This window comes from Lacerta agilis, chromosome 2, assembly GCF_009819535.1.
Source record: "Lacerta agilis isolate rLacAgi1 chromosome 2, rLacAgi1.pri, whole genome shotgun sequence".
Taxonomy (NCBI): domain Eukaryota; kingdom Metazoa; phylum Chordata; class Lepidosauria; order Squamata; family Lacertidae; genus Lacerta; species Lacerta agilis.
The window spans coordinates 68,104,158-68,126,442 of NC_046313.1; the positions used below are offsets into that span (position 1 = coordinate 68,104,158).

Below are 22,285 nucleotides of genomic sequence, written 5' to 3' on the forward strand. Positions count from 1 at the left end.
GAAAGTGTGCCATCACACAGGCACAGTTCCATTGTTTTCTCACTGGAAAACATCCATTGTTCTTTGCACATCTATGGACCAGGGAAGAGCTTCCTCTTATGATTTTCAGACCAGATTTGACTCCATACTTCTCATTTAGAAAATAAGCTACACTACATAACATACATTTTTGAATTCAGGTTTTGTTTACTCATTCATTGCCAAAAACCTAAACAAACAAAAAAGCTTTTAAGATGTAAGGAATACTTGTTCTAATTGCATGCAGTTTTCCTCCTCCATTAAAAAAATCAATCTAACTTTTCATTATCCAAAACAATTCTTTCTCTAAACTAAAATGAAGTATTGGAAACAGATCTCTATTTTTTCCAGATACTCTACTTGAATTCCACATGGTTCAGAGAAACCTACCCCACCCTACATAATTTCTGCTGCTGCTGCTACAGCTTTTAATAAGTGAATGCAGGCCAATGGTTAATACAGATATTGTTGCAACACATATACAACCCACCCACAATTTCTTTTCCTGCCCCCCATTCATAAAATGAATTCAAAATGATTAAATAAGAAATAGGTGGATATTTATTATATTTACTATAGAAAGGGACTTAAACTGTGTCCACCATTTCTCTTCTTTCCCCTCTCCACTGCAAACTTAGAATCATAGAATGGTGGGGTTGGAAGGGACCTCGAGGACCATCTTGTCCAACCCCCTGCAATGCAGGAATCTCAACTAAAGCATCCATGACAGATGGCCATCCAACCTCTGCTTAAAAGCCTCCAAGGAAGGACAGCCCACTACCTCCTGAGTCTGTTCCACTGCTGAACTGCTCTTCCTGATTTATCCCAATCCCCCCTCCCCCCAAAAGGCCTTGCAGCTTTTGTGAAAAATACCTCCCAATAACAACAGGGAAACTGGATATTCATTCTTTAGCAGAAATTGTATGTAAAACAAATACTATTTTTTTATAAAAAAAAACTCCTCAAAGTAGGAAATGCTCACTGCTGCTTCTTTGGGTCAGGGGGTGTGATCTTCAAGGGAACGGCACTGTGCATGCCCGGAACACATATCTACAGTATGATTCAGATAGACCTAGTAGGGCTATCCTGAGGCAGACCTACTAATGTTGTGTCTTTGGAGGTCTTTAAGCAGAGGCTTGACAGCCATCTGTCAGGAATGCTTTGATGGTGTTTCCTGCTTGGCAGGGGGTTGGACTGGATGGCCCTTGTGGTCTCTTCCAACTCTATGATTCTATGATTCTAGGTACCTGCACAAAATGGCTACCAGTGGCAGGAAAAATAGAGGTGATGATAGGTAAAGGTAAAGGACCCCTGACGATTAGGTCCAGTCGCGGACAACTCTGGGGTTGCGGCGCTCATCTCGCTTTACTGGCCGAGGGAGCCACCGTACAGCTTCCAGATCATGTGGCCAGCATGAGTAAGCCGCTTCTGGTGAACCAGAGCAGCGCACGGAAATGCCATTTACCTTCCCACCGGAGCGGTACCTATTTATCTACTTGCACTTTGATGTGCTTTTGAACTGCTAGGTTGGCAGGAGCTGAGACCGAGCAACGGGAGCTCACCCCGTTGCAGGGATTTGAACCGCCAACCTTCTGATCGGCAAGCCCTAGGCTCAGTGGTTTAGACCACAGCGCCACCCGCGTCCCAGGTAGAGGTGATGGTACTTTGTACCAATGAACACCATCACAAAATTTGCATTTTTTTTCCTTCCTATATACATATATAAATTTGAATTTGTTTCTTCCTATATGCATAAAAATGTAAGGCTGTCATCACATGGGAGTTTGTATGATTGCCAATAGTTCACTGTTTGTAGTATGCCAAATGGCAGGTGGCCCAGGTGAGTTTTTGAACTGAGGGGGTTGGATGTTGTGAAGGACCTCCCTCTCCTTTAAACACCACCCCCCTGCAAGGTTTATTGGAAGGGGAAAGCACTTCAAACTGCTGTGTGAAGCACCTCCTCCCTTTGTTAAACGTACCTGCAGAAAGGTTTAATGGAGGGGGACACTTCACACTGTGGTTTAGCAAGCTGTTGTGTGAAGCACCTTGTTCCTTTTAAAGGGGATGGGCTTGGGCAAGCAGTGGGGGGACAGGTGAAAGGAAGGGGAGTTGGAAAGGGGGTAGATGGGGTTGGTGAGCAGGAGTGGCAGCGCCGCAGCGCCTAGTATTTATATATATTTATTGACATTTAGATACCACCCAAATGACCCATGTCCTCCCTCTGGGACGTTCGCAAGATAATGAAATGAAAATGCAACAAACTGAAAGCAATCAATACCATGAAGCTGTACCAGCACAAAAATCAGCACAAACAACTCTGCATTAAACTACACAAAGCATCTTCATTTGTAGTGGAGCTGTATCATCCTTGGTGTACAATCTTTCTCTCTGGATCACCAGTCTTCCAGATTTTCTATTTTTGCTAAAAATAAAACACCGTAATGAACTGGAAGAAATGAGCAAAGAGAGCATCTAGGTGGATCAATTCATACAGAAAGAGTGTTTTGAGTACAGAAAATGCATTCAGTTTTCTGACATTGAATGCATACAGGTAGGGAAAATTTAGAGAAAAGACAAAATGATTGATAATAGTGGCATCAGGTATACTCAGCTGGCAGTTTTCATCCCGGGAGACTGGAAGGATAGTTTGTTGGCAGGATATTTAGATGTGGTGAAAATGTGGTTTTCTCCTGATTAATGATGTTAGTCACTGAATCACCAGGTTTCAAAAGTAATTAATTGATTATCAAATACTAGGGCTGCCATCCCATTAAAGAAATCTTAACTGATTAAACATGAGAGTTTTAACTGACTGATTAGTGAATTAAATCTGCATATATCTGCATTTAAAAATGAAAGGATTATTAACTGCTGCTTAGATGATGCTCAGTTGGCAGTTATCACCCATTGACAATCACAGCAACAACCAACTTAGAAGAGGCAGGCCCTTGTGTATGAAGAAGAAAAGAACACCTGCTTAGATTTCCTCATCATAGCTCAGTTGGTTACAACGTGGTGCTGATAACACCAAGATCGCAGGTTTGATCCCCATATGGGACAGCTGCATATTCCTGCATTGCATGTGTCCCTTCCAACTCTACAGTTCTATGATTCTATCTACACAACTATTAAAGGTGCAGAGCCCTGCCATATTTTTTACCTGGCCACCCTAGAGAGGCATGTACACCTCTTCTAAGCATCAGGCTACAAGTGTGTCTTTGTATCTAAATACAGTACAGGTTTTTTACATGTGTATTCCATCAGCTGGCAGGGGCTGATAATTTACAGGATTGGAACAGGCATGGGTTCCCTGCTTGTGGTACTTAGGAAAATCCTTCATCTGAATCTAGTAGGGGATTCTCGGGTGGTGAAAACCCCCCATTGTGGAAGATGGTGAAGTGTTAGCAGGCAACAGAGAGAAGGCGGAACTACTCAGTTCTTATTTGGCCTTGGTTGGATTTCTTCCTTCAAGGGAGATTGTATTTGGCCTGGGAAAAAGTGGAAGCAGAAATTTGAAATCCAGGTTATGCCAGGATATGATCAGAGAATACCTAAAAAGGTAAAGGTAAAGGACCCCTGACAGTTAAGTCCAGTCGCAGGGTTGCGGCGCTCATCTCGCTTTACAGGCCGAGGGAGCTGGCGTTTGTCTGCAGACAGTTTTTCCGGGTCATGCGGCCAGCATGACTAAGCTGCTTCAGGCGCAACGGAACACCAAAACCAGAGCAGCACATAGAAACGCTGATTACCTTCCCGCTGGAGCGGTACCTATTTATCTACTTGCACTTTTGGGCATGCTTTCAAACTGCTAGGTTGGCAGGAGCTGGGAACAAGCAACGGGAGCTCACCCTGTCATGGGGATTCAAACCACCACCCTTCTGATCACCAAGCCCAAGAGGTTCAGTGGTTTAGACCACAGCGCCACCCACGTCCCTCATAGAGAATATCTAGCCTACTTTAAATGCGTTAAAGTCTTGGAGACAGAGTAATTACACCCAAAGGTGCTTGCAGCCATCAGGGCCGTCTTAAGCATATCCGGCGCCATGGTGCAAAGCTGCCTCCAGCGGCGCCCCCATTTCCCAGAGGTATCAGAAACTTACTTGGTAAAACTTATCAATATTTCTTAGCCATTAGCAGTTATTGGCAACTAGAAATTTTGGATAATGGCAATCCTAGTGGAGTCATCTAGAACTGGTGTCAAATGTTTCTGATAGTTATTGACAGCAAGGTATCAATTCTATGTACCAGTAAGAATACCCAGTGTTTACTTACTATTAATAAACAATTACAGACCAGTAATTCAGAGGTTGCAATGAAAGTGAATTTTTCTGAAATGTTTTGTTCTATGCAGCTCAAAAGTTGGTACATGATCATTTCCTCTCTTGCTAATTGGATGTGGGCATGCATAGTTTGCCTGAAGAAATATATTGAGCTCATAGAAATAGTGATGCTGCTACGCACCTTTATTACTTACTTGTGCTGGGAGCGACACAATCTATGTGTCAACACACACAGATACACACACACACACATTATGACAGTCACAAGATGGGCACATGCCTTTGCCGGTCACGAAGAGTCGGACACGACTGAACACAACACAATGAATGCATGCTGGGGAAAAAAAAAAAAAAAAAAAAAAAAAAACAAAAAAAAAAAAAATTGCAAAGGGCCAGGCTTCAGGGTAAGGAGGCTGCCTTTGCTATCCTTCCAGCTGCAGTTCCAATGCACTGGTCAGGCCAAGGGCAAAAATAGCAGGTGTAACCTCCCATTGGTCAGCTCGGGAACGGAGGGAGGGAAAAGGAGGCGAAGCTGTCGATGGAGAGCAACCTTCAGGGCAGGGCAAGGGAAGCTGGCCTCCCATTAGGCGAGCCCTGCATGTGCGGAAGGATGGAGTAAGGAAGAGCGTGCTCCTATTGGCCAGTTAAACGGTGGAGGGAATGAGCGCAAACTCCCATTGGTCGGGAAATAAAGGAACGGCGAGGCGTTCCGTTCCGGGCTTTGCGCCTTCTGAAGGGGAAGGTTTTTCCCGCGGCCGCCTTGCCAGGACCGCAAAAGGGTTCCTCGTCGCCGGGTTTTCGTCGTCCGGCCTTGCTCGTGCACGCGCTTGGCGGGAAGGGGGGAGGGAAACTAGCAGCGCTCGCGCGCTTCCATTGGTCGGGCCGCGCACGTGCTCGCGGTGGGCGGGCTTGAACTCTGCGCGAGCCTCCATTGGCCTTGGGGTGCGCGCGCGCGCGCCCCACACAGAGCGCGCTCCTTCCCTCCCTGTGGGAGGGATGGGCGCCTCGCTCGCGCCCCGGCGAGCGCATGCCCAGTGCGGATGGGGCAGGCGGCGATGGTGGAGCTAGGCTGATGGCGGCGCAGGAGGCGCTGCGCTGAGGACGCTCCGGGAGCCTGTCCCCATCCCGGCCGCTGCTGCCTCGCCATGGGCAACGAGGCCAGCCTGGAGGGCGGTGGAGCCGAGGGGCAGCTGCCCCCCGGTCCCGCCGCCGGCCCCTCCACGTCGCCCGGGGCTGCCAAGCCGCCTTCAGCACCAGGCAGCGGAGGACAGCTCCCCCGGGCAGGGCTCCAGCCGCCGCACCGGGCCCCGCGCAGCCGCACGGACCCTCCGCCAGGTGGGAAGCGCAGACCGGCTGAGCCGGGCTGGAGGGGCGGTGCAGGAGGGGAGGGGTCGCTCGAGGGCAACTTGGTCTGTCAGGGCCGAGGAGGAGCAGCAGCAGCAGCAGCAGTAGGGCTGGAGGGAGTGGGGATTAAGGGCGAAGTGCAACTAGGGAACCCTCTGCTGCGGGGTGCGTGCCAGGCGGGGCTGGGCATGAGCTGGGAATGCGAGAGAGAAATGGGGCAGCAGAGGGCAAGGCTCAGCCTTTGGAGACGACCAAGAGAGATAGGAGAAAAGGATCGGGTGCAACCCTGAGAGGTCGCCAACTCTTGTGGGGGAAGGCTCTGGACAGGATTCCTCTGTCGGAATGAGTGGATGTGGAGAAACAGAAAGACGGTTGGGCCTGGGTGGTAGCTTTGCCATGTGTGCATTATGTTAAGGGAAGCCCCTTGTTTTCAGAGGCACTCTTTCATTCTCAGAGAGTCAAGGCTCCCTAGAGCATATTGATACCTCTTATTTTGGAACGCTGCATACTGATACCTCTTACTTTGGGAATGCTGATCTCTGTCCAAGCTCTGTGGTATAGTTTTGGTGGTGTCTGAAGTGGAGGAAAGGCTGTGTTGGGTGCCATTTGAGTCTCATCTTTTAAAGGAGAGTATGCAGGAATCTGCACACATTTGATGCAGCGAATGAGATCCCTGTAGCTGGATGGTGCTGCAAAAGGCATAGGATGGAGGACCAGATGGCACATGGGCACATACATGCATAGGATGCAGACTCTTCCACAGAGTGTCGTAGTGCAGGCTAGTATCAGGGAGAGGGGAGCAGAGAAACATGAATGGGATGTTGATTACACAGAGGATGGGGAAAGTGACATGCAAAACAGAAGATCATGGTTTGTGGGTAAAGAACTAAACAAGCACCCTTTTTCAATGTGTGTTGTCAAGACTTCTGGCTTAAGTCATATGCAACATCTACAGACAAACAGGTCTCCCTTCTCACACCTAGATCATCTTGGCCAGTTACATTGCCCTCATGCTTATTATATTGATACAATTGATAGTGCTTAAGACCATTATGTTGAGTACAGTTTATATACCCTGCATGTGGCTATCCTAATTGCAAACTGTTTGAAATATAATATAATAATAATAATAATAATAATAATAATAATATAGTAATCTCTACCTCAGTGTAAAGAAATAATAGAACAAAAACATCAGTGCTCTGTGTAGTGTCTCCTAAAAAGGAAAACAAAACGTGACAGGGTGAGGGTGGAGAGTAGTATAATGATTAGTTATCATGCAGCAGAACACTACATTTAGAAGAATTTAAAAAAAAAACATTTGCTACCAATAAATATAGAACTTTAGTGTTAGAAAGCAGATAAAAATCAAAAGTTAGTGAAAAATGAGAGTAATCTTTTTAATGTCTTGTAGTAAGATATCGGATATATATGTGTGTGTGTGCTAATAGGTACTGAGCCATTTTTGTTGAAAAGCTGAGTAGAATACACTAAGAAGTGTATCACCCTTGTTCATATGTTTAAAAAGGGCTTGCACTATTAAATGCTCCATTATTACAAGGAGAATGCAATAGTAGATTCTGGAAGAAATCAAATTGCTTGCTTTTCTGTATTAAGGCTGTGTTGAAGCAGGAACCTTCTTTATCGCCCTTTAATGTCAAAAGTATTTGGTCCTGCCTGAACTTGGATTTTTCTTATCATTGGATTTTTTTTCATGAGTTTGTAGAAGAAATCTATTAAACTATGCTGATTGATGTTCTGTATTGAGCCCTTTCCATTTTTTAAAGGCAACAATTATCCATCACCTATCTTCAAATTGGCATAGATATGTTTTAATAGTATCTTTAATCCTAAATCTCTTCTGAAAATGTAGATAACCTGTTTGTAGAATTGCCATTTGTATGTAGAGGAAATGGTGCTGGAATTGTGATGTGGCAGTTCTTTCCCTCTTGCAGGGTAGCCTTTGCACATTACTCCCCAGCTGAGTTTAGGGGGGGGGGATGTAGGCACAGCATTGGTGCATATGCAAGTTGCATATACAGACATGAGAGTTAATGGATGTTGAAATAATTAGGCGGAATGAACTTGTGTAAGATTTGGAAAGAGTGTGTGTAGTCTGTAGCTAAACTAGCTAGCTGGTTGTTATGAAAAGGAAAGAAGTGTGTTTATGTTGGGACCTGTAGCAGGATTATTTAGTTTCTGTGGCCTGGAAGGTTTCTTTAAGTCTGCAGTTCAGGCTCAATTATGCACCATTAAATTGTTACTGATGGAGAGCTGAGTGTTTTGAAGCATCTGCGCATTGAGGCTTTTCTGTGACACTCCTGCCATGGTGTGTCGAAGAACAGAACTGGGAAGCTATCCAAGTACTAATACATCTGTGCAAACGTACTAGACACTCTTCCAAACCCAGACAATCAGCACAACCCTGTTCTCTCAAAACAAGCATCCTATCATATCCCTGTCATGACTAATGGATGTTTATTCTGTCAGCCTTATACAGTAGTCCTTTGCTTAGGGAATGCGCAGGAGTAATCACGAATATGGGCAGTTTCCAGGGTGGTAGCCATGTTAGTCTGTTGCAGCAAAAACAACAAAGGCTAAGGAAGATGTTAATTAAAAGTACCTTATCCAATATTAGAAATTTCTCTGTGCAAAAAAAAAGGTGTCTGGACCTGACTTCAGTTTTAGAAAGGTTGTTTTGATTAATGAATAATAGAGCCTATTAGGTCAACTTACTGCACAGTATAATTAAGATTCCACATGTTTACTACCTATAAGTGTTTCAGAAGCAGGTGAGCCAAATCCATATAAAACATAGGAATGGGAAAATATACTATTTCAGATTTATTAATGTTGGGTAATATCCCCGTGGAAGGTATCAGTATCAGACTAGGGCCATAGCTCAGTACTAGAGCATATGCTTTGCGTGCCAAAGGTCCCAGGGCTTAATCCAATAAGGGCTGGGAATAAATCTTGTCTGAAAACCCAGAGAATTGCTGGCAGCCAGTGTAGCCAATACTAGATAGAGCAATAGTCTTACTTGGTGCAAGACAGATTCCTATATTACCTCCTATATTGCCAGGTGCATGATGCATCTTGGTGTACCTGTTTGAAGTTTCACACTGGTCCTTGGGTTGAAATCCATTGTGTATTTTACTTGGAGGTAAGCACCATGATTGAACTCAGTAGGACTTACTTCTGAGGAAACTTGCATAGAATTGCACCATAAAGCTTTCAGTTAGGTTCTTTGTGAGTTCTGAATTGTACTAATTCTCCCTTTCCAAATATTCAATATGTTTAGAACCATGGATTCAGCTATATCTATTTCCCTTTTGATAGGACTATAGACTAAGAACTTCTGAATGTTTATCAAATTCAACATCTTAACAAAATATAGCAGCAGTTAATGTGGGGCAAAATGTAGCCACATGTAAATATTTATTTATTATTAATCTCCTCCCATGCATGTCTCAAGGTGATGTACAAAATAAAATCAGGGAACAAGCTAGTCACATATAAGCCTTTAAAAGTCTTACTGACTTTCTTTTAACTCGAGTGCTTTCCAGATGTTTCCTTTATCTTTTTAGCTGCCCTTGCTTTATCTAAAAGGCACCTTGAGTCCCAGTCAGGGGAAAATGTGGAGCCTAAATAAATATATAATAACACTTTTTATCAGTGAAGTTTTTGATATCTATTTCCCCACCCTCAGTATACAATATGAAAAGACACGACACAAAAGGAAAAGGGTTGAGGAGGGAAGAATGAAAGAGGCAAACTCGGGCACCAAATTCTTACTATCACAAGGTTATTATAATAACCAACTTGAATGCAAACAGGATGCTCATGGTTCAAAAACAGGCCGTGGCATGCCTCTGATAATAGTCTGGTGACCCAAGCTTCTTAGAAGTGGCTGTAATGCACAACTGGAAGTTGTTTGACCTTACAGGCTTCTTGGAAGCTGCAGGCTTCTTGACACTCCTGCTGTAAGCAGCTAAGGCTATCCGTATATCCATCTATCCATCTATCCAAACACACACACACACACTTGAGATCTTGATACCACCAGGTCCAGTAGCTTCATCAATTGTTTCATAATAGGCTAAACATGTCTTTCCCCTGCCTGTTGGCAATGACACTCCCCAGCTTGAGCTGGTGCCATGGAATGGGGGCGTGAGGGCAGATGGCTGGAGGAAGAGAAGCACAGATTCATTAGGCTGAGAGGGAGGGGTTTGAGGAAAGGATGAATTGAGGTGGCTGAAAGAGCGATGGAAGTTAAGAACAGTAGGAGCCAAAGGGGGAGTGGGAGTATTACAAGCTCCCGGAGGGGAAAGGAGCCAGGGAGTCTGAGGAGACTGATGGGATTGTGTGGTGCCTATTTAATATTTTGATTTGAATAAACCAGGTTGGTTGCAAATCTCTAGTTAGTATCTAATTCAGGAATCAAAAATAGTTGATGCATATCACTTCGCAACGAAATGGATACAGCACATGTTTGGGTCATAGTCTTGCATGTTTCTGAAATCTCAGTTATAGATCACTTATAAGACATACAACTGCACTTTATGTATAAAACTCAAGTGTGTCACTGGGATTAAAATGCATTTTCCAGTTTCTTAATGCGTTTTACTGTTAAGCTGTCTTTCTCCACATGATCAAACCTATCATCTCAGTAGCGTTCAGCAATAATCTTTAACCAAATGCTTTTCTGCCCTCTTTCTTTTTTAGGCATTAGTTTTTATTTAACTTTTCACTATAAAAATATAACTAATAACGGCAACAAAAGTGCAGATAAAACAAAGAAATAAACCACCAAATATAAAAAACCCTAACCCTCTACCTATTATAGGTAGCAGGGGAGAGGTGCAGTGTAAAATGTTAAATGAACATGGGAAGTCTTGTTGAAATCCCTGCTTACTTACCAGGGTTAATGGGTGATTTATGATCATTCACTAACGATCTCTTACTGTACCTCACATAACAAAATAGCGGAAACCCCAGTACTTTCTTGGAGGAAGAACAGAAATGTAATGGATAAATTGGAACATAATTATTTTGAAATGCAGGTGTAAAATATGCAAGGCTGTGATGATGATTATAAAACTTTAATTAACAAGCATAAACTGCATATCATGTGTTTAAAGCACTTTTTAGTGAAAACAGCCCTGTATGGTGGGTTGGTAGAATTAGCTCCATATAAAATGATGAGATACCAGTTTGTGAATATGTTTTTATAAACTTTTGAAACAGTTTTTTAAAAAAGTATTTGGAAGATAGTTGGAAGAGGAACATTGTCGAAGAAGGAATTTGGAATATTATAGAGGACTCATCCAACTTTGTGTGCTGAAATTTTAGTCTTGATAGCTAAAACAGCGAAGAGAAAGTAGATAACTTACTAAGTGATGCTGGACACATTTCAGCTGTACATGTGCATTTAAAGGCACATTAGTTTTAATGATGGGAAAAGATTTAAGAGTTGGGTAAAAGACTTCAGAACGAAGTGCTTTGTGTCAAGAGTGTTGCATTACCAATAAGAATTGGTAAATTTGTTGTTGTTGTGAATTTGTTGTTGTTGTTTAGCCATTTAGTTGTGTCCGACTCTTCATGACCCCATGGGCACTCCTGTCTTCCACTGCCTCCTGCAGTTTCGTCAGACTCATGTTGGTAGCTTCAAGAACACTGTCCAACCATCTTGTCCTCTGTCGTCCATCTTCTCCTTGTGCCCCCAATCTTTCCCAACACTAGGGTCTTTTCCAGGGAGTCTTCTCTTCTCACGAGGTGGCCAAAGTATTGTAGCCTAAGCTTTAGGACCTGTCCTTTCAGTGGAGTGTGCAGGGGATGGAAGGGAGGGAGTCATGTTGTGCAAGCAAAAGCCCTTCAACAGGGCTTCTGCTGACTGAGTTCATTAGTTAAGTTCTGCCCAGCATCTTTAAGCTGTTGTTTTCATGTGCCAAATCAGCGTTATTGAGATCTGAGATGTTTAAAACAATGCAGCTACATGCATATCTTTTGGAAGATCATTTATGCTTTGAGAACCAGAGTTTAGGCATATTTGTGGAACAGATACTTAACAGGTGGGTGTTCAGCATGATGCTTCAGGCATCCATGCTAATACCTAGACCGAAACTGGCAGTAGTTGAAAATGGATGCCTGCTTCATCACAAACCTGGATCTGGCCCTTGTAGAGTATGTGGTTTATGAAGTTCTGCTGTAATACAGGATGCTTTTCACTGTTGCCTCAGAGATCCTACTCCCTAAAAGTGGAGCTTGTCTTTTGTTCTAGTTCCAGAGAGCCACTTTATAATCTTAGGCAACCTCCCTCTAAACAGAAAGTGATTTTGCAACTTGGAGAGCTTGTACCATATATTTCATATATCACAATGGGGGAGGAAATATGCATTGGTCTGGACCAAGAGTAGTCAATGTGGGTCCATCCAGGTGTTGTGGACTGCAACTCCCATCAACCCTAGCCAGCTTGGTCTGTGGTAAGGGGTTATAGGAATTGTAGTCCACAGATTTCTGGAGGGCACTCTTCTCTAGAGAACCACTCTGCTGGTGACTTTCCTGGAAAGGGACAGCTTGGTTACTGTGACACATGCACTAGTAACTTCATATCTAGACTACTGCAATGTACTCTGTGTGGGTTTTTTTTATTTCTGATCCAGAGGTTCCAGTTGGTGCAGTAGTGCTCCTTATCAGGCGCATAACATACCAATGTTGAGGTTGCCTATTAGCTATCAGGCCAGCTTTATGTTACTTACATATAAAACCCTAAACAACTCTGGGTCAAGTTTCCTGAAATACCAAGTTCCCCTCCCTTGCCCTATAAGGGCAGTAAGATAAGCAAATGGAACCCGATTAGCCTTGCTGCTGCCCAGTAATTATTACCTTGTGGTAACATGAAGACAAGCTTTTTCATTGATTGTACCTGGTCTGTGGAGCTCTCCCTGTTGAAATTTGAGAGGCCCCATCTGTATTGGCACCACTTTACACAGACATTTTTTTTATCACTTGGTGTGGGTCTAGATCTCCCGTTTTTACTGTTGTATTGCTTTTTGATGCTAGTTACAGATTTTAATTGGTTTTGTATATTTTGCTTTCATGTTTTGTGAACTGCTTAGAAGCCAATTTGGACACTGAGCAGTATACACTACAGGCCAATAAAGAATAATAAAAGTGGGTTTTGTTCCTCCTTCCATTGACACAGTGAATGACACGACCATTTTGGAGCCATCTTTTCTCTGACACATCAAGCCAACACTTTCTCTTTCGCACCTTAATATCTAAGGCCATTTAATGCTCTTTACATGGCAGGGGATTTTGCCATATTTGTCCCATGGTTTGGAGCAGCAAATTGGAGCAGCTCATTGACTGTAGTACTCTGTACTGTATGTCCATTGTGGATTTACAAACACACATTCAGCTTCACGTTTTACAGGGTCTGCTGATCCAAATACCACTGCATATGCAGCAACATTCTTAATGTGTAAACTCTCGGTGCCTTTCCTGGAAAACTGCTTTCTCTTGGTTTTTTTCCTGAGCATCCTGCTGCCAGCTCCATTCCCTTTCACATCACCAAGATTGTAAACCCTCTGGACAGGGGCCATGTCACTTCTGTGTTCTGTGTGGTAGCACTAAAGAAATGTAAAATAGTTGCTGCAGCAGCTCTACTTCAGTAGCAGGCAGAAATAGAGGTGGTTGCAGAAAGTACAAGGTGGCAGTAGAAGAATCAGTCAGGTCCAGATGGCTGACTAGATTAAAACAGATCTGCAATTAATCTATGATCAAGTAATGAATCGGGTAATTGCACAGATTAGTCGATTAATGTTGTTAGTCCAAGGAAACACAATACTGCTCATCTTCCTATTTGTTGTGTTATCTTCATTTTCTTCAAATCCTAGTCACTGACATTCTTTTCTCTTTAGAAATGAATGGTGTTGCCATGCATGAATCCTGTCTTCCTTCTTTTCTAAAGGCTTGGTTTTCCTTCCACTCCATGATACCATTGGGTTGCTTGCATTAAGCAGGGTCTTCTTGAAGGATTACCTCGGGCCCTTGTAGCAGGAGAAGACAAGCTTTGATAAAGTTTGTGACAGTGTTTTAAATATGGCTCTTTAGAAACTTGCTTGATGTGCAGGTTGATGTATAGCTCTGAACAGTTTACACTGACTCAAAGAAGTAGCTTCTTGGGCCATTTGTTGTACAATTCATTTCCCAGTCTACAACTTCAAAGTCCACCTGGAGATTCAAGCCCTCCTCCTGGAGGCAGGCAGCCAAACCTGCAGACTCCAGGTCAGCCCTGGAGATCTGGGAACCCTATTACTAGTACAGCGGTACCTCGGGTTGCAAACGCTTCAGGTTACAAACACTTCGGGTGACAAACTCTGCTAACCCGGAAGTAGTACCTCGAGTTAAGAACTTTGCCCCCAGGATGAGAATGGAAATCGCATACCGGCAGCAGTGGGAGGCCCCATTAGCAAAAGCGCACCTCAGGTTAAGAACGGTTTCGGGTTAAGAATGGACCTCTGGAACGAATTAAGTTCGTAACCCGAGGTACCACTGTACACAGGTGTGAACTTAACAGCAAAATGTTGCAGTGTATTTGCAGCCCCTAATGATTGTTCTTGTTCAGGGCTTCACCCAATCTGAGAAGAAAAGGATCGTTCTACCATTATTTGGTGCTGCCAAGGTGAGGTGGTGCTTTATAGCACTAAAGAGATCCAGTGTGGGTCTACTATTTATTTTATTATTTTTTGAACGACCTGGTTTGTGCAGGGGCACACTGCAGTGTGGGAAAATATGCCATTTCCCCTATCCTGAAACCTTGTCTAATTCCATTGTTAGCATATTTGTTTGCTGTTTTATTCCCTATAATTTATATACCGCTTGATTGTTTTTTTTAAAACACCTCAAAGTGGTTTACAAACAGATAAAACAATAAAATAAAGAAAAAATTACAACCCTGCTTTAAAACATACAGTACAAAAGTCAAAATACTAAAACGGAATAAAATTTCTAAGCCTCTGGGTAGGCTTGTCTAAACAAGAATGTTTTTAGCATATGTTTTGTCTCCTTTAGTATAGACATAATGACTTTATGTATTATTTAAAAATTCTCATTTAGCAGAATTATTTAGAGTACAACAATATGATGGTTTAAAGATAAGCTATTGGGCTAGAAGGCTTTTGTTTTGAGCTCTTTGGTGTGTATGTAAAACATATGGCTTCCCCCACAGAATCCTGGGAACTATAGTGCACCTCCGCAGAGCTACAATTCTGCTTAAGAAACTACACACCCCAGGATTATTGGTGTGCATGATATGAGCCACTGGTCACAAATCACTGGAATACAGTGTGCCTGTGTGCGCAGTTGAGGTTCTCTCAATGTCCACTTTCCCTTGGAAGGTCTTCTATGTCCTTGCATATTCCATTTCTTGTGGGGAGTCCATAACCTTCTTTGACCAGTGTCTGTTGAGTGTTTGTGTTTCACCAAACCTATCGACTGCCTGCAAGATAAGCACACACATGTATTAAGAGTTGATGTGATAAATGACATCTTAATCTAGTTACTTCTGTTTCAGTGTATCTGAAGAAGTGTGCATGCACACGAAAGCTCATACCAAGAACAAATTTAGTTGGTCTCTAAGGTGCTACTGGAAGGAATTTTTTATTTTGTTTCATCTTAATCTAATTTGAGCTTCTTGTCCTAAGAGACCAACGTGTAAATGGTGCATGGATTTTCTAGCTGTGGGTATTTATTTTAATTGAGGTTTTTAAATCTGATTTCTTATGTGGTGTCAGAAAACCCTGAGCCCTTTGGGGTAGTCAGGTTAAAAAAGAAGCAGCAGAGTAGGGCGGAAAACATAGGTTGTGTGTCAAGTAACAATTGATCATGGGAGTGAACAACGCAAGATGTTGGATCATTGCTCTACTTCTACTGGAGTCTGCAGTTCCTCTGGTTCTTACCAGGAATGTAATAGCCATGGAGACTTTGGGGATGTGTTCACCTCATCAGGGCTAGTTGTATTTGGGAGGAGCATTAGCTTCTGTTGCAATTCGCTTTTTAGAAGGATTTTTAAATGCACCCATCAAGCCTGCTACAATTGTCCAGCTTCTCCACCTTGAGGCACATTCGGTTTTGTAGTGCAAATGCACATCCTTACAACAGCCCAGCTAGCATAGCAACATGACCATGGGTGATAGGACTTGTAGTTCAGCAGCATCAGGAGGGCAAAATGTTCCCCACAACTGCCCTACAACAGCTGCTCTTTCTCCTCCCCCCACCTTTTTTTTTGCTATCCTATTTATATAAAAACATTTATAAACCACTTAATTTTTTTTTAAAAAAATCTCTAAGCTACTCTATTTTCACAGTCAAGTATTCTAATTCTTACAGAAAACTGCCAGAGGGCATTGATAATTAATCTGTGAGTGCATCTAAAAATTACTCAAGAAAAGAAGGCGCATGAGCTTGAATCTGACTGTTACTAAGGCTTTATTTATGAAGACGTATAGCAGATTCACATAGTGCAGAACAGCATGTGCTTGGTAATTTGTGTAGTAAGCAAACTGTGTACCCTTTTGCGAGCACAGCCTTCTGTTTGAAATGGGTCTTCCTGGGTGCAGTTCCAATTGAGAGCTAAGTTGAGAAGTTTTTCCCCACCCTGCTGTAGTGGTGAGAATATAGGAAGGGGTGGAGGAGCCCCTGGAGCTGAAGAGCTGAAGTTCTGAAAAGGTGTTAGAAATTTGGGAGTCTTATGTACTATGTATATGAGGACTAGTGAATGTACATGTGACCTAGACTTTTTTATGTTTTTAAGCTTCATCATATGATGAGAAAACGGCATAATTGTGTGCACTGCAATAATGATCCCGCTACAATACCATGGTGCATGAAATTTTTCTCTCAAAATACACATGGCAGAAATCACAGAATTCTATGAGCCAAAAAATTGGAGAGAAAAAATTAGCTGTATTCTAGTTATGTGCTCTACTTCGCACAGCAGCCATAATCTGCAGCTACTGCAAGCTGATGCGGTTTTTAAAAATTTACTGCAACTCTTTATACTCTGAGAGAAAGGCAGCAAAGCTGTGTACAGTATTGTTGTCAGTCATTACATGGCATTTGCTATATTGGTAGTAGTTTACTTGTACCCTTTGAAAGATGTCTATGTTTAATGTAGACTAGTAAGAAATACGTGATGGCGGGGAGCAGGAATCAAGCATTATTAACTCTTTTTCTGAGTTACGTTCCTGCACTAGGATGTTTTTGTTTTGTGCTTTTGCTCCCATTAAAGAGGATTACTCGTTTTTAATGACATTAGTAAAACAATTCTGTTCTAGAGATCTGCAAATATTTGTCTGGCTCATTCAAACTAATATCAGCCAGTGCACCCTGGACTACAGTTCTGCAGCCTCCCATCTTGTCAACACCATAGTGCTCCTCCTGTCCCCAGGCACCATGTGCAGTTTTTTATAGCCCAGATCTTTCTGCTTAGATCTCAATCTCATTTTCTTATCTCCTTGCCTCCATAGATTCCTTCCTCCCCGCGCACCATACTTCTGCATCACCATCCACAGTTCTTTATAGTTCCCTGTTGTTTTTTTCAGGCCACTGACTACTGTGTCCTACTTTCCTCAAACACAGGATTCTCAGCTCCCTTCACATTTGGCTCTCTGCTCCTTTGTTTCCCTGCTTTCCTTGTTCTCCTCAATATGTAACACTCCAGTGTTGCTTCTTCCTGCCAGCAGTGTAGAGAGAGCTTCTCTCTACTTTCCAACTTCGTTAGAGTGTTTTTCTCCTTTTCTTTCTCAGTAACTCATTTTCCTTAGCTCCCTATCTCCCCTGTGGTGATTTCTCAGGCCTTAAGGCAACATAAGAAGATACTACGGATCAGAATAAAGGCCTGTTTGGTGCAGCATCCTGTTTTCTTGATTTCCTGTCAGATGCCTGATCATTTGGGTGGCCCTTTCCTACAGCTTTTCTAAATCCACCGTGCCTCTTTTGAGATATACCGGTAACCAGAATTTACACAGTAATCCAAATGTGGAATACTGATATTCGTCAGCACTCATCCTTCACCTCTTTCTCAGCCCTCTGCCTGCCTCTCACGCAGCTGTTCCCTAACATGACAACAGCTCTGCTAGTGATGGGGTTGGGGCAGCGGCTTGTGTGCGCACCTGACAGTTTCCCAGCTATCCATCCAGATACAGAGTAGTTGGATGGGTGGTTTCCATAAGACAGGAAGTACAATATTATTGATACAATGTAATCCAAACTATTGATGCCCAAACTTCTCCAGGCCTCCCTTCAGACAGGGATTTGAATCCTTGGCACGATCAGCAACAATTATGAGTGACAGTGGTCTCCAAAGAATAGCAGTGCAGCAGCAGCCAGACCAGAGTAGGAATCAGCTGCAGTCTTTTCTCTGGGAGCCTGCAGACTCACCTGCACACACACACCCTTGTTGAATTGCACTAAGCCAAGGTTTGATTAATGTTGTGTATGAACTGAGAGCTTATCCACACTTCCTCTTGACCTGCTGCTTCTCCCCCACCTGGGGGGACAACGACGACACAGCTCTTTAGCACCCAGTCTGGGATTTTCCCAGATTGCCATTTGCTCCAATCTATTGCTAAGAGAGGGGTTTTCCCCTTGGAAAGGAGTGGGGGCAAGGGAACACCGCTCAGACTCGTGCTTTCTAGGCATGGGACTGTCGGCATCTAGGGGTTGAGAGGCCAGCTGGCTAGGCTCCAACTGGATCGTCTCCCTCTCAGCCTTCACGCTGCGGAGATTCATCGACCTTTGGCTCCGACGTAAATCAGCGACTCAAGCTTGCTGCCCTGAGCACACTATATGTAGCAGAGTAAACTGCACAACAGAAGAGGCTGAGGCTGTAGATACATACTAAAATACGGATTATTTTACATAAATCAGAACAAGAAACATGTCGTCTCTCCTTGCTATCTCCTCGGAGAGAGACTCAAAAACAAAAGCAATACATGGAGCGGAAGTTCCACTCAAGGGACCCAGCAGTCTGTCCTGGAATGTAAACAGACATGAGACATGCAACAATCCCATGTCTGCAACAAAAGGTGGAATGGAATCTCCAATAGGCACAAGTGGAAGTATGGACAAGCTCTGAGTCAGTGTATCCCTCCACAAATACTGCTGATGTGAAAAACAAGCTGAAGAGGGGCATTCCATAAGCTAGATAAAATAAACAGAGAGACCTAGGCATGAACAGATTTAGTTGAGGAGCGGGTTCTATCAGGAATGGGATTGCCAGGCTTTCTGTTCTCCTTACAAGAAAGGAGATTCTAATGAAACTTTAGGAAGAACTTTCGGATGGTAAGAGCTGGTTGACAGTTGGACACCTTGGAAGGTGGTGGACTCCCCTTTAAAGAATGGTTGGATGGCCATCTGTCAGGGCTTCTTTAACTGTGATTCCTGCATTCATGTAGGTAGCCGTGTTGGTATGATGCAGTCGAAATATATATATATATATTTTAAAAAATTGTCCAGTAGCACCTTAGAGACCAACTAAGTTTGTTCTTGGTATAAGCTTTCATGTTCATGCACACTTCTTCAGATAGGGTCTGGTGAGTTCTGTTTCAGTGTATCTGAAGAAGTGTGCGTGCACACAAAAGCTTATACCAAGAACAAACTTAGTTGGTTTCTAAGGTGCTACTGGATTATATATATATATATAGAGAGAGAGAGAGAGAGAGAGAGAGAGAGACTGATTCCTGCAGTGCAGGGGCTTGAACTAGATGACTCTTGAGGTCCCTTCCAACTCTGCAATTCTGCAATGCTTTGCCTTACAGAGGACTAGCAGATATGGCTCTCACCACTACTGTACACTACTTGCGGCATATGACTAAACACACTACATTTTTGCCTGTCATGTTGTCTGGAAAGGCTCAGGAGCCCTGGCTTCTGTTGGTCGCTACTTGCTAACTCTAACCCTTGTCTTTTGTGCATGTTGAATGGCTGCCTGGTGGCCTGCGGAGAGACATGAAGACAGTGATAAATAATAGATAGCAGCTGCAATGGATAGTGCCTGTAACTAAGTGATCATTAGGGTTTTTTGGGGGGAAGTGGCTGATAAAGTGATGTGGACGTTGGGAAGTGATGTAGATGCTCTTCTATTCCACAACTCCACTCCCCACTCCCCACTAGCTCCTTGGTGAATAAACCTATTTGGAGAGATTGCATTCTGTTTGTGTTGTATCATGTGCCTTGGCTAGCATGTTACACTGTCAGCAGGGCAAAAGTAAGTCTAAGCAAACATAGGACTCTGAGGCTACACCTAAGCGCACCTTAGCAGCTTCAATCACAGCAAGGTCATTAATCTCCAATGAATTTCCAGTCACATTTGCACAGTGTTGTAACCACATCAGAAAGGGACAGCATGCATGAACTGTTTGGTTTCCTGAACCCCGAAACCACCCCAAAACACACTCATATTCATCTGTGCATCCATGGCAGCTGCCTCAAATGTACACATCTGATTTAAGTATGAAGTGAATGCAACTTAAGTTTTCTAATTGGATTGTAGCTGGTTTAAGAAAAAAACACCCACAGATCAAGCAACAGTATTCTCAAGAAACTATAGGATTGATCTGTTTCATGGCTAGCATTGTGTGTACGCAGCTTCAAAAAGTAGAAGTGGGAGTGCACTGGATGCAGAGTAAGTGGTAATGTGTACACTTCCTTAGCCTCACTCCTCTCTGCCATGCTTCCCAACTCTGTATATCATTGCACCTTCTGCTGACACTGTCATGACCTCACAGCAGCTACATTAGCATGAGATAACCCTGGCACAGCCATAGTGCAATGCCAGCCAGCATAAATTGACTAGGCTTGCTTACCTTCTGTACAAAGGGGCTTAGGAGCAACCCGATTCTCTTCCAGTCGACATAACGTATGATACGATTGCACTGTTAAAATAACTGCATGCTGTCCGAAGTCTTGTCACCTTACTCTCTCTCTCTCAAGGCAGGACCTGTCAGGAAATGGCCTATTCACACGTAGGACCCTGGCAGAGACACATGCCCGACTGGCATGTTCCCTCCTTCCTGGGGAATTATTTGGGAGCTTCTCGGCTTCTTCAGCCCCCAGACATCATAGTGATTGATGTGGGAGTACATCAACACACTCATAGGCATCTGCAGAAGTTTGTGCAGTTGCGTAACAGACCACAGCAACTCAGCATGTTGGCTAACCTACTTTATTACATATATACACACAGTCGGAGCACTTCAACATGGCTCCCTCTCTCTCTAGCATCAGACAGCAAAGAAAGAACAAAGGACAACAGTCCCACTTAAGGGAACACAGTAAGACAAAACATCCTGTCTTCCGTCACTTCCCACTTCCCACTCTGTGGAATCAAAACACATACCCAGTCATGTGATAAACAATAAAGCCATGACTGCACACAGAGAATGAATCTCACAACAGGACCAACCCTTTGAGCAGAACAAGAAAGAGTGTTGCCAGCTTACCATCTTCCCTTAAACACAGTTCAATTGGGAAGGCTCAAATGGTTCATTTATTGACTTCAAGAGCCACCTTAGGAGTTAGTAGAAAAGAACTTGGGCATTGGTCCAAAACTCAGCGAGTACTTCACCTGTGTTTGTAATATGTCTTTGGCTCTTTATTAATAATTGATAGCAAACTTCACTCTTAATTGGCTGCAATATTAATAATTCCTTTCTTAATAATTTTAAGCATTCACGTATCTGTTTTAAAGGAATTCTGCTTATTTCTTTGGTCTCCATTTTCTGCATGACAGTATATATCAAATACACTTAAAGTTTTAAAAAGATTAATCATTGCACTTTTCTTTGTTCATTAGTTTCCATGACACATAGCTTCATGAACTTCACCTTACTTTGCTGAAGAAAATAGACTTTTGGAGTATTGATAAACTAGTGAAATTAATCTGATATACTTTGTTTTGTCCTGGGTTTATTAATGGTTCTTTATTCTTTCTAGGCATTTCCTAAGTTCATCCTTCATTAGATATTTCCGCAGCTCATTACCTGTACTATTTCCCTTACCATGGTTTGTTTAAGTTGATTTTGGTTTTTGATAAATTGACATTTGCTTTTTGTTAGCCTTTCTGTGTGTGCGGTGGGCAGAGAACACAAACACCACCACCAAGTTCAGCTCTTGTAGTTGTATAAGAGCAATCCATTAAGTCCTCCCCACCCATCCCCCCAAAAGCTGACTTTTCCTTCGATGCACACTGATATGGTGTGAATATGAGGCCCTTCCACGTTTTACACTGAAGTACACATAAACTGTTCTTGAGGGTTCTGGTGATGGGACAGGATGAATCTTGCTCTTGGTTTTTAAAAAAGGAGGGAAAGGTTTTATTTGATTTTAATTAATTAATTAATTAATTAAATTAATAATAAGCATCTCTTCTGATTTTTTTTTTAAACCTGGCATGTGACTCAGTATCAGATACATTGAGTTAAATATTACTGTCCTCTGTAAACAATGAAGCATGGGTAAAATATTTGCCTCCTTGCGAAACGAGCATTAGAAATATGACACAATAGAAAATTAGTTTGATGCTGTGAGCCAGGGACTGGCAGAATTTCAGATCTGTTGGGACCTTTCTCCTAGCTTAAGAA

At 42.9% G+C, this 22,285-nt stretch overlaps 1 protein-coding gene across 1 annotated transcript in view; it reads left to right on the plus strand.

Annotated features, from left to right (window-relative positions):
• Positions 1 to 5,316: 5,316 nt before the first annotated feature.
• The window catches only part of BSN (bassoon presynaptic cytomatrix protein), a 193,109-nt gene continuing 176,140 nt past the window's right edge, over positions 5,317 to 22,285 (plus strand). The window contains exon 1 of the mRNA XM_033141862.1: positions 5,317 to 5,630. Within this exon, the coding sequence (XP_032997753.1) occupies positions 5,441 to 5,630 (190 nt within the window). The 5' untranslated portion in view covers positions 5,317 to 5,440. The remainder of the gene's footprint in view (positions 5,631 to 22,285) is intronic.